Below are 13279 nucleotides of genomic sequence, written 5' to 3' on the forward strand. Positions count from 1 at the left end.
TATGTTGTTAATTGTTGTTTGTGTCTTATGTTTAAAACAGAATGAAAAAGCAAAAGATTTCTCAAAAGAAATACCCATTTGAGAACCACCAGTTTTGAGGAGACGGCTGGAAGCCATGGAGCAGAAGAGGTGGCCGAGGAGGAGCACATGGAGTGGGGGGAGGGAGCCTAAATTTGGGGACAGAACAAGGCAAGAGAGACAGGAAAGGAGCAGCAGAGCCACAGCAGGACCAGAACGAAGCCCTGGCCAGAAACTCTAACAACCACTGAGAGGCTAGGTGGTCAGGCATGGCAAGGTGGGCCAAGGACTTCTCCCCAGGAAGGGAATGGTGACCCCAGGAAAAAAGTTTTGGGAACATAAGTAACAATGGGATTACCTCACCAAATCTCTGCCAGGACATGTGACAGGCACTGTTCCTTATCACCTTTATCCCCAAGCTAAGGGAAGTGTCCAATGCTTAGCTCTTTCACAGTCCAAGATATCTCTGTCACTGGCTGTCATATACTCACCTGACTGCCCAGGAGGAGGGATGCCACCCAGGCCTCGGGGGAGCCGCACAAAAACAGAGAGGACAGCGGCTTTGTTGCCAAAACATGGCTCCAGGGCAATGGGTTTGGGAACAGTCTGCTGGAAGAAAACAGAATTACCTAGCATGGTGTTTCTCAAGCCCTAGCACACACGGACAGCTTGACGGTCACTGGTGCTTACAAGGACCATCCACTTTAAGTATATGGGAACAGCTACACCACACCTTTTTTAAGATAATGAAAAGGACATGTTAAAGCTACAGTAATCACTGCACATCAGTGACAGGGATGGTACTACTTGCCACCCTCCACTGAGGTCTCCACATCCGTCTACCCAAAGGACTGCATGGACTGTATGGAAGGGGCCATAACAAGGTGGTTTCTTTTGACCTCTGCCCTTTTACTCAATTTGAAATCCTAACTCATAACTGTAGGTCACAGCAATGGCAGTGAAGTATGTGGTATATTTGTCAGTGGGATCGGCATACCTAACTCAACACGGATATGGATATTCTGGCGACTTTTTAAAAACTCAAACTTATTTAATCTCCTTCAGATACTAAGTAGACAAGCCCACTGGATGGCTGACCAAACAGACTCATCTACTCTTTGAATGCATTTGGCTCTGGAAAACATAATTTGCCTTCTTTATAGCACATCCTCTTAGACATTTCTTTTGTATAGGTCTGTTAGTGGCAAATTCTCAGTTTCTTTTCTAATTTGAAGATTACTTTATTTCATCCTTGTTCTTGGGAGGTACTTACTGGGCACACTATTCTAGGTTGGCAATTCTTCTCTTTCAGTACTTTAAATACATTCTTCCATTCTCTTCTGCCTTCTGGTATTACTAATGAGAAAGCTGTCATTTTCCATTCCTTTGTAGGTGATCTTTTCCCATTTTTAAAAACTTGTGGTAAAATACATGTAAAATTTAACTTTTTTTTTTTGAGACAGAGTCTTGCTTTGTTGCCCAGGCTAGAGTGAGTGCTGTGGCGTCAGCCTAGCTCACAGAAACCTCAAACTCCTGGGCTTAAGCAATCCTTCTGCCTCAGCCTCCCGAGTAGCTGGGACTACAGGCATGCGCCACCATGCCTGGGTAATTTTTTATATATATACTAGTTGGCCAATTAATTTCTTTCTGTTTATAATAGAGACGGGGTCTCGCTCTTGCTCAGGCTGGTTTAGAACTGACCTCGAGCGATCCGCCCGCCTCGGCCTCCCAGAGTGGTAGGATTACAGGCGTGAGCCACCGCACCCGGCCAAAATTTAACTATTTTTAAATGTAGTTCAGAGGTACTAAGTATATTCATACTGTTGTGCAACCATCAACACTATCCATTCCTAGAATTCTTTTCATCTCGAAAAACTGAAATTCTGCACCCTTTAAACACTAACTCCCCATTCTCCCTTCCTCTAGCCCCTGCCAACCACTATTCTACTTTTTGTCTCTATGAACTTGATACTAGATACCTCTTACACATAACATTTTTTGGTAACTGGTTTATTTCACTTAGCATAATGTCCTCAGAGTTCATCTGTCTTGTAGCATGGGTCATAATTTTCTTCCCTTTTAAGGTTGAATAACATTCCACTGTATGTTTATACCATATTTAGTTTATCCATTCATCCACTGACAGACTACTTGGGTTGCTTCCACTTTCTGGCTATTGTGAATAATGCTGCCATGAACACTTATGTACAAATACCTCTTTGAGATTCTGCTTTCAGTTCCTTTGGGTATATACCAGAAGTGGAATCACTAGATCATACAGTAATTCTATTTTTAATTTTGGGGGGAACACCAGTACTGTTTTCCACAATCACTGTAACATTTTACATTTCCAACAACAGTGTACAAAGGTTTCAATTTCTCCACGCTGTTGGTGATCTTTTTTTCCTCTGGCTGATTTTAAGATGTTTTCTTTGTCTTGGAGTTACGCAATTTCATTATGATAAATCTGACTGTAGTTTTATTTCCTGCCTGCCTTCCCTCTTTCTTTAATCCTGCTTATAATACGTTTTGCTTCTAGAATCTGTATATTCATGGTTTCCATCAGTTCTGGAAGGTTCTCAGCTATTATTTCTTTGAATATTGCCTCTTCTCCATTCATTTGTTCTTAGATTCTGAAAATACATAAGTTGGAACTCCTCATTCCACCCTCCACATTCTTACTATCTGTCATAGTCTCTATCACCTTGTCTCTCTGAGCTGCATTCTGTGTGATATTTTTAGATTCATCTTCCACTTCATAAATTGTCTATGTCTGATGTGCTGTTTAACATGTAATTAAGTTATTTATTTTTAAAAAATCCAACTACTATATTTTTCATTTCTAGAAGTCCCATTTGGTTCTTTTTCAGAGCTGCTTGGCCATTCTTGACTCTCATGGCTTCCTCATGTTTATGATTCCATCTTTCATCTCTTTACACATCTCATACATAGCTATATTATATTCTTTAGATGCCAATTCTGACTTTTGATGTCCTGTCCAAATCCGTCGTCTGTTGTTTCTGCTGGTTCTTATTCATGGTGGCTTGCCTCTTCTTGTCCTTGGTGATCTTTAATTACTTGATCTTGATCTGTGGGAATCCTACAGGGCTGAACTGCGGATGTCTTCTAAGAGGATTTGCATCTATCTCAGGTGGGTGTTGTGATATGCACCAATCTGGAACCACTTAAGACAACTCATGCTTCTGGTTTTGATTTATGACTTGTTCTTTTCAGGGGAGGGAAGGGAGAGTAGTCCCTGAAGATTTCACCTACTTCCTGTTAGCTCAGTAACACTAAGTTTTATTCAGGATTTATAGTTACTTTCCCAGGGTATCTGAATATTTTGACATTTTGTCAAAAGGAAGTCTCATCACTTTCTCCATCATTTTGGGTGGGGGTCAGAAAGATTTTCTAAAAGAATACATACAGCCTGAATTATCATTTCACTGCTTAAAAAAAACCCAAAATATAAATATCTATAAAGAACAATGGTTCAATTTGGCTATTTTCAAATAAGAATTCTAAAGTATTATGCCACAGAATACTTAATATAAGACAAGCCATTTATATTTTAAAATCCCCTGAACATGAGACTGCTTAGTGACATGAACCAAAGACTAGAAAATGAAAGGAAAAGAAGACTCAACAACTTCAGTGTTTTAGCTTATTATTTTAGCTTAGAGAGAGGTAAAAAAAATAAGTAATGAAATAAGGCTTTTTTGCCCTCTCTGGTTTCCCAGATTTAGAAGCCTGAGTTTTAAAAAGTTAAGTTATAGGAACTTGTGAATCACGTTCTCACCTTTATACTCCCTCCAATAAGATCAGGAGGCTCTTCATCTGTTTCCAAGGCAACATTGACAGAGGCAAAGGGACGGCTGGCCATCTGTTGCATCTCGCGAAGAAGTTGCTAATAAATAATACAGCAAGCGTTAATGCAGCAAGTACTGAGGGGATTTTATTAGTTAATACCACATATCAAAAATACTTCATCCTTCCTGATTCAAACAAATCAGGTCCAAAATGATACTTCTGTGACAAAGAAAACTGGACATGGGCCAGGTATTAGATAACATTAGGAATTATTAAAATTTGTGGGATGTGATAACACTACTCTTGTTATATTTTTAAAAAGTCCCTGTTACATACTAAAGTACTGTGGTCTATTATGTCCGCTTGTTAAATATGTCAAATGAGGTAGCCCTGTCTCTTCATATTTCTATTACTAGATTAAAGTCAGGCTTTCTTTCTTCCTGATAAAACTTCTACCAGGTATTCATACAGTAACAAAAACCTGTGCCTCCTTACACAGCAGACAGGAACTGAGAGAACTCTTCATTCAGAGAGGTGATGTAAGATAAAAATATAAACAAACGTGGAATTCTGTAGAGTAGAGGGACAAGCAGGGGCTCTGAATTTGGGGGGCTTGGCTGTGAATCCCTGCTCCTACGCTCTCCAGCTGTGTGACCTTAAGGAAGGTGTTTCAAGTCTAGGGGCTCCAGTTCCCTCCTCTCTGAAATGTGTTTCTATCCCCTAAGATTGTCACTGAGATCAAATGAGATACTATAGCACAGTACCTGGCACATGGTGAATGCCCATTCATATATCATTAAGGGTGTCAGAGATCTTCTGGGCATGTTGTTGAAGCTTTGAGGTTGTGCCATGGAAAACAAACAGGCCTTACTTTTAACTATCTACTCGGAACTATTGTAGGAGACAGAATCTTGGGATGGATAGATCATGGCTCTGATCTAGAATGGCATTTTTATATTAAACATTTTCTTAAAATACCAATAAGAACATTTCTATATTTCATAAAACTGTTGGTCCATTTACTCAATAAATATATGCAGCAACAGCTCTCTGGGTTCAGTATTATTCTAGGCGCTGAGGTCACAGTGGAGTGACCTACCTTGCTCCAGTTTCCATTCTAGTGCCTTTATGAAGAGTACAGGAGATAACGTGTAAAAGCACTTAAACCAGGTTCTAGTATATGGCAAGGACTTAAAGAGTGGCAGCTGCTACTATTATTGTTGTTACAAATAACATCAAATTATTGCTTCTACAATTCTGGGAAGGAATGAATCATGACTGATATTTTAGAAATGATGAAACCAGTTAGGTTCATAGTTACAGAGAAATTTCAAATCATAAGGGTAAAAGCTTAGTTTATTAGTTGATCAACTGCATGCTAAATGCACTTTTTTAAACCTTTTTTTCTACAGGGTGTTCATCTCCTTATTTTCTCTCTCATGTATGTTGCACATAATCCTGTTGATTCATTTATTTTTGATATAATTAAGTATTAATTTTTATGCAAACAAATCTCTGAGTCTTAATAACCTTATATGAAAATAATAATTTTGTCTCCTTTCCAACAGTAACAAAACTTCTTATTGCTTTTGCAAGTAATGCACAGTCTAAAACAACCAGAACAAAATTAAATGACCTTGGGGACTACATGATGATTAGGAATTTGGGCTGTGAAGGCTGAAGTCCATAACTTAAAGCCAAGTTCTGTCTATTAGTAACTATGTGATGATGATAGGTAACTTTGCCTCTCTGATCCTCAGTTCCTTCATTTATAGAACACGGCTAGTGACAGTAACTAATTCATATGGTTAGTATGAGGATTAAACTAATTAATTGACATAAAACCATTTAGAACAGGACTTAGAATTTAGAAATGCTCAAATATCAGCTCTTATTATGACATAACTTGTCTGGATTTTATTGGCACAACTTCTAGTGTTTTCTCATCATGAGTGATGCTGGTTATCTAGATATTCTTCATAGTGTTAAAAAGATATTTTTGAGTTTACTAAGAGTTTTGTTATTAAATTAGGAATAGGGTTTGAATTTCAATAAATGCTAAATGACTACTTCACCTCTAATAAGAATTTAGGTGTTATATATTTATTTATTTATTTTTGAGACAGGGTCTCGCTTTATTGCCCAGGCTAGAGTGAGTGCCATGGCATCAGCCTAGCTCACAGCAACCTCAAACTCCTGGGCTCAAGCAATCCTCCTGCTTCAGCCTCCCGAATAGCTGGGACTATAGGCATGCACCACTATGCCCGGATAATTTTATATATATATATATATATATATATATATATATGCATGTTAGTTGGCCAATTAATTTCTTTCTATTTATAGTAGAGACGGGGTCTCGCTCTTGCTCAGGCTGGTTTTGAACTCCTGACCTCAAGCAACCCACCTGCCTCGGGCTCCCTAAGTGCTAGGATTACAGTCGTGAGCCACTGGACCCGGCCTTAGGTGTTATTTTTTACACACTGATACCATATATTCTAATAGGTTTTCTGATATTAAATGATTATTTTATTACACTGGCAGCTGGACTAATACACATACATTTGCTATGAAACTGGCCTTTATATTTTGGTGCTGTCTTTGTCAGGTTTTGGTATCAAGGTTTCTATGCATAAAGTGAGTTGGGAATCTTTTAAGCTTCCCATCTTTTCCTTTTCTCTGGAACAGTTTACAGATTTCGGAAATAATTCCCAAGGAGGAATAGGCTATCATTATCTCCATGAGCTCATCTCAACCTTGAAACTCCCTAGGTCTAATGCTTTTCTTGGAGACAGTAATGCTTCAACACATTCTCAGTTCTTTTCCTGGTTACCAGCTTATAGTATTTTCTTACTTCTTTCTTACTCCATTTTGATAACTTATATTTTTTCAGAATATCCTATAATTTATTGGGATTTTAAAATGTTATCAGTAACAGAGCTATTTAAAAACTGTCTGAATATGTTATCCCCTGAATTAAAAATAAATAATAATAAAGAGGATGCAACATTCCCACTATGACAACATCACCCCACATGGGTGGCCCACAGGAAGAGGCCCATATCCTGGAGCCTCTCTTAACCCTGTTACAGACACTAATGTTCTACGAATAGCACTGAGTGTTTATGACTTGTGATTTTAGATAGTTCAATTCTCTTCTAAATCTCATCTATAGACACATTTTTATATAGAAAAAGGCAGGAGTAGACACAGAAAACCAAGGAGAGCATCTAAGTCCAGATATTACATATGTGACCATTACCATTAGCAGCAATGCAACTGACATGATGACTAAAAGAAAGGCAAAGTAATGATGAAAGTGAAAGTTGCAATAAACAAGTTTTTATGTTGTAATTGTTTTTGAAACAGGGTCTCACTCTGTTGCCCAGGCTGGAGTGCAGTGGCATCATCATAGATCACTGCAACCTCAAACTCCTAGGCTCAAGTGATCCTCCTGCCTTAGCCTTCTAAAGTGCTAGGATTACAGGCATAAGCCATCACACTGCCTATGTTATAATTTTTAACCAAGTTTATTTATTTGAATTTGTCAATTGTAAGTATTTGTTTGATTTATTTTACTTTTGGAATGGAGCTCTAGAAATAAATCAAGATGCATTTAAAAACAAGTCATGTTAAAAACTTAGACACACATTTATCTTTCCTTGAATAATGAAATTTTTGAGATGCTTAAATGGCTGATTTCACTCTCCTTCTTAGGAAAGTCCCTTAAGAAGGCTGTGCTGTGGGTGTGCTCACAAGCCCTTAGAGCTCCAGCCTGAGTCAAGGACTCCGGTTTCTGGTAGGAAGGATAACATTGGCATCTCTAAATCAATACTAGAGTTTCCTTTTAGGAAGTTAAAACCCTGTGGTGCAGAATTAATTACACTTTATGCAGAACTAATCTAAGTCTTCTGACCACGTGCTGCAGAACCATACACTGCAGAAAGGCAGCACTATTCTTTCTGTGGATTTGTCTATCAGTTATCCCTAACTAGCTAAAATTAACTTGTTTAAAAGAAAAAGAAAGAATAAAAGTTATTACAGGGGTTCTTTAATCTTTATCCACTGAGGCTTACCTCTCTACGCCTGGAGGCCCAACAACTTTGTTTGATCTTCCAAACCACAGCAGCCACCAGGAGCAAAGAGAGGAAACAACTGTGAGAAAGGAAAGTACTGAGTTATTATCCCAGCCCCCAGAATCAGCACTGTTACCATCACCCAGGCTCAGGCCAGGCAGTGAAAACAACCCCAAATACCAACTCCAGACTCCCTTCTGAGGCTTCACCAGGATAATGTCCCGGTTCACAGGGAGCAGAGTATACAAAGACTTTGGTGAGCTGAGCTTCCTGATCTGACCTCCTACATGGTACTAAAAGAGCCCTGACCTCCACTGGGCCTCTATCAGAATGGCCCATAGTGGCTTATCACAAATAAGAAAAATAATTCTAAGGCAGTTATAATAAATAGTGTGCTATTTAATCTAATTAGCAAACATTGGTAAAGTCTAAGAAAATGAGAAAAGTTTTTTCTTTTTTTGGGAGACAGTGTCTTACACTGCCATCTGGGCTGAAGTGCAGTGGTGTCATCATAGCTCACTGCAACCTTACACTCCTGGCCTCAGGTGATTCTCCCACCTCTGCCTCCCAGAGTGCTAGGATTACAAGCAGGAGCCCCCTTGCCCAGCCAAGAAAAGTTAATTGTTAAAGTAACAATCAGCTTTTCATAAGAGCCAAACAGAAGAAATTACTGTGTAACGATTAATATATGTTCAATAATACTTTAACAAAGTAAATATGTATTTTTTATAAAATAAAACACATTTAAGATGACCAAACTCAAGCCAACAATTTTTTTTTGAGACAGAGTTTCAACTGTTGCCCTGGCTAGAGTGCCATGGCATCAGCCTAGCTCACAGCAACCTCAAACTCCAGGGCTCAAGTGATCTTTCTGCCTCAGCCTCCCAAGTAGCTGGGACTACAGGCATGTGCCACCCACGCCCGGCTAATTTTTTTCTATATATGTTTAGTTGTCCAATTAGTTTCTTTCTATTTTTAGTAGAGATGGAGTCTTGCTCTTGCTCAGACTGGTCTTGAACTCCTGAGCTCAAAGGATCCGCCCGCCTCAGCCTCCCAAAGTGCTAGGATTACAGGCATGAGCCACCACGCCGGGCCTAAGACAACGATTTTCTTAAAAATATGAGAAAATAACTCCTAGTGGCCTTATAGCAGCAAAAGATTCTAATATTCTCATCTGTAAACAGGTGTTGAATGGTTTGAAAGCTGTTATAGTAAAGAAAATGGTTGACTTACAGTTAAAAGCAAGAATGAACTTAACAAATAAACCTCTTAGATAACTGCTATAAAAAAATTTAAAACTGGCATTTTTTACTCAGTAACTTGTAACAGGGGTTTGCTACAGAGTATTTTTCCACATGCAGACATAAGGCTCTCTGCCCTGTGCCATCAGGTACCGTCTTGCCAAGCTCTGAGTTTACAGGATGGGGTCCCCTACATGAATGGCACCTCAGTGCACCCACGTGCTGACACTGGACAGCCTTCCTGGGCTGGCTGGAGAAAGGCATTCTAAGATGGTATGAGACTGAACCGCCCTTTCACAAACAGAAACCTCAAGGCTCCTGTAGCCTACTGCACCCCCAAGATGCACAAGGGTGCAGACCCCTTCAATGGGTGCCCTGACCAAAGACAATCCAATAGGATCACGCCCCAGTCTCCCGAGGGCCATGAGTCAGTGGAGAGACCTCAATTCCTACCTTGCAAGGCTTCCCTGTTATCCTGACACTGCCACCAACCCTTCTTCCTTTCTGACAGTCTACGCTGTTCTTTTAATCAATACTTAATTGGGCCAGGTCCTGTTCTAGGCTCATGGAATGCATCGATGAACAAGATAAAGATCACTGTTCCCATGGAGTTTACACTCCAGCAGGTGAAAACAAACAGTAAACAAAATAAATAAGCAAATTATAGACCATGTCAGAAGGTAGTTAAGTGCTACAGAAATTAAAAGGCAGTAAGGGGCCGGGCGCTGTGGCTCACGCCTGTAATCCTAGCTCTTGGGAGGCCGAGGCGGGCGGATTGCTCAAGGTCAGGAGTTCAAAACCAGCCTGAGCAAGAGCGAGACCCCGTCTCTACTATAAATAGAAAGAAATCAATTGGCCAACTGATATATATATAAAAAAAAAAATTAGCCGGGCATGGTGGCACATGCCTGTAGTCCCAGCTACCAGGGAGGCTGAGGCAGAAGGATTGCTCGAGCCCAGGAGTTTGAGGTTGCTGTGAGCTAGGCTGACGCCACGGCACTCACCCTAGCCTGGGCAACAAAGCGAGACTCTGTCTCAAAAAAAAAAAAAAAAAAGGCAGTAAGGGAGTTCACCATTCCAGAACAGGATGGTCAGAGTAGGTGGGCCTCACTTCCTGAGAAGGTGACATTTGAGCACAGACCCAAAGGAAGTAGGGGAGGTGGCTCATGGATGTCTGCAAAAGTGCACCTGGACATAGAGGTGTCAGCTCATAGCCCAAGGCAAGGACGTGCCTGGGATGGTTTGAGGAACCTCAGGAGGCCAGTGTGGCTGGAGTGGGGTAAGGCCAGAGATAAAGGCAGAGAGTCAGGGTAGGTTGGAGTGGAGGGCAGATCAAATGGAGCCCTGCAGGCATTATAAGGGCACTGGATTTTACTGAGTGGGAGCCAGTGAGGTTTCTGAACAGAGAAGTATCATGATTTAACTAATGCTAAGACCATGAGGGCTGCAATGGCAGAATCAAGGAGAGCAGTAGTCTGGGTGAGAGATGATGGTGGCTCAAACACGGGTGGTGGTAGCAGGGGTATGAAAAGCACTTTGGAATCTGGACACATCAGGAATCCCATTTTGGACATGCTGAGCACTGATCTATGGGACAGCCAAGAGCTTATGTCCTGGGCAGACAGATGAACCTGAAGGCTGGGTACCTGGTCTGGACTGAACAGGGCATTTGAGAGTCATCAACATATATATGGTATTTGAAGCAATAAACCTGGATGAGGTCACCAAGGGAATGAATACAAATAGAGGAGAATGTCCTGAGGGTACTCCAACATTGAGAAATTGGGGAGAACAGGAAGAAAAAGGAATCTGAGAATAACCTTCTCAGTCTTTCTTGGTTTCCATGCATAATCCTGCTTTTTGTTATTTTTATTCTACTAAACACAAGGAGGCAGCAAACCCACGGAAGAACTTAAAGCCAATGAGAACAGCTTCTAAAATGGTCAAGAGACTGCTGCTGTAGCTGAGTACAGAGCTGGCCTCAGAGGCAAGGACCCTGGTGTCACTAAGAGGCCTCTCTTGGGACCACCCACAATACAGAAAGTCAGTGTCCCCTTCCCCCAAGCCTGGGGGAAGGCCGTTCTGTCTTCAATGCAAACCTGTTGAAAACACCAATGCTCCTTCCACCTGCTCCAGCTACAAGCAGGGGCAAAAACAGCATACTAACACAGTGATTGTCTCCCAAAGCTGACACATGCATGGTTTCTGAGGTAAACATAATGAAGAACTTACCAGTCATTCCAAAAAAAAATGGCACTCACTTATACCTCTCCCTTCTTTTTTTCTCCTACTCCTAATTTGGATACAGATGTGGCTGTAGTTCAGTGTTCATCCTACTGTAGGCCCTGTTATCAATTGTTTTCTATATTTTTCAACGCATATATAATTTTGAAAAATGTTATCATGGAAATTTCCAAACATACACAAAGTAGAGAGAAAAATCTAGTGAATTCCTACATGTCAGCCTATTTTACTCAGCTTCAACAATTATTAACATTTTGTCAATGTGATTCACACCTCATGCTTAAAGAAGAATATATTTCTCTTTCAATACTAAGGCACTGGCCCCCGGCCACTGGCCTCTCAGCTCTGTCCCTGAGGAGAAAACAAGAATCCTTTGGCTTTTTTGTTCCAAACCCAGCCCTGCTTGTCCGAGTTTTGCACTTTCCTGAGACTATTCTGAAAAATCCATGCCTTGATTTTTAAGTCTATCTTTTATATGTCTTTTAAAACACATTTTGGGAGAGTTTGGGGACATCTATTTGTTTCTCACTGGCTTAACTGTCATGGTGCGGCTAGGAGTATATTTTTGAGAATGTCCTGAAGTGGCTCCTTTTTCCTTCCAGAGATTGAGGCCTTTAAAGAATGGCTCTTTCCCTGCTCGTAAAGTCCAGCCTTCCTAAAACTCTCTTGGCCTGGCCCTGACCTCCTGGCAAGCCTGAACTGAGAGATACCACTGCTTCTTCCCAAATTCCTAGGATTTGTATTCACCATTCTAGTTAGAATTAAGTCCAGAGTAGCAACATCCTGTATCATTTCCATCTTCTGGAAAATAAAATGGTCTATGAGCTGTGGATGTGTCAAAATGTCTGCTGTCAATCTGACAAGCGTCTTAGCAGAAATTCAGATAATAAAAGGTTTTATGAAAACATTCTATCTTGTCTACCTCGGGAATTCCCACTACATTCCCTCTTTTGGCCAGGTGGCGTGACACCACTTGTTTCTCTTTCTATCCTCGCCCAAATGCTGCCCTCTAAGGCTCCTCTCACTGCAGCCACAGACTTTCACAGCGTTAGCTGCCTCTCCTCCTCTTACCTATAAGTTATCCTTCTAGCCTCGCTGGCACATCACTGCAGGGATTACAAAGCCCTTTCACATATATCACGTCACTTAGTTCTCAGAGCAAGCAAGCGAGAGGGTGTCATTATGTCCCTCTTTATACAAGAGGCTCCTGCTTGAGGCTGGAGAAGCATCTCATTAAGGCATAAAGAGGTCTTAACAGATTGTGTCAGGATGAGAGTTTACTTCACTGAGCCTCCAGCCTGGGAAGTACTTTTCCTAACTCCCCTCATACTGATTTTCTCATTTGATTCATTGACCTCCCCTGCCCCCACCTCTAATTCTCTTTTCTGTATTATACGACATGCTCTTCAGAGGGTTTGGGATTATCTGGATAGCTTTCTCCTTCTCCTTATTTGCTCCATTTTAAATTCTTTTGGACTTGGTTAACTTGCTCTCAGAATATATTTTCTTCCCCATGCTCATGACAAGAATTCTATTCTTAGCTAAAATTTCATCATCTCTAGTTTATAAACATCGTCCAGAAAAATCAAAGTTCTGGATTCTTTTCCAAAAGTTGAACCTTCACAAAGGAGAAGTGATGAAAACACCATCTTGTTTACATAAGATGCTAGGGTCCCTAAAGACTCCTTCTTGATCAGTTCTGATGGTGCCATTCAGTCTCCAGTGACTAGACTTCCAGCAGAAGTGGCTGGTCCTCACCGGGCTGCTACCTGGCAGCAGGATCTCTCATTTTGTACACATGTTCCCAGGATATAGCATACCTGCTAAGTGGAGCTTTTGAGTTAGCACACAGCCTCTACATCCCTTAAAAGCAAACCATCAACCAGCAGC

The 13279-nt window shown here is 40.8% G+C and overlaps 1 protein-coding gene across 5 annotated transcripts in view; it reads right to left on the bottom strand.

The window, feature by feature from the left end:
• ATRN (attractin) overlaps positions 1 to 13279 on the bottom strand; it is a 154906-nt gene that overhangs the window by 6390 nt on the left and 135237 nt on the right. For 3 of the 5 annotated variants that reach the window (XM_076010978.1, XM_012754876.2, XM_012754879.2), the window contains exons 26-28: positions 7905 to 7983; positions 3818 to 3925; positions 510 to 627 (exon numbers count right to left, since the gene is read on the bottom strand). In XM_076010978.1, coding sequence (XP_075867093.1) covers positions 510 to 627; positions 3818 to 3925; positions 7905 to 7983 — 305 coding nt within the window. Of the gene's footprint in view, positions 1 to 505; positions 628 to 3817; positions 3926 to 7904; positions 7984 to 13279 lie in introns of all 5 variants that reach the window. The other 2 variants (XM_012754878.2, XM_020282019.2) reach the window with 2 other exon arrangements.

Source organism: Microcebus murinus, chromosome 16 (assembly GCF_040939455.1).
Source record: "Microcebus murinus isolate Inina chromosome 16, M.murinus_Inina_mat1.0, whole genome shotgun sequence".
Classification (NCBI taxonomy): domain Eukaryota; kingdom Metazoa; phylum Chordata; class Mammalia; order Primates; family Cheirogaleidae; genus Microcebus; species Microcebus murinus.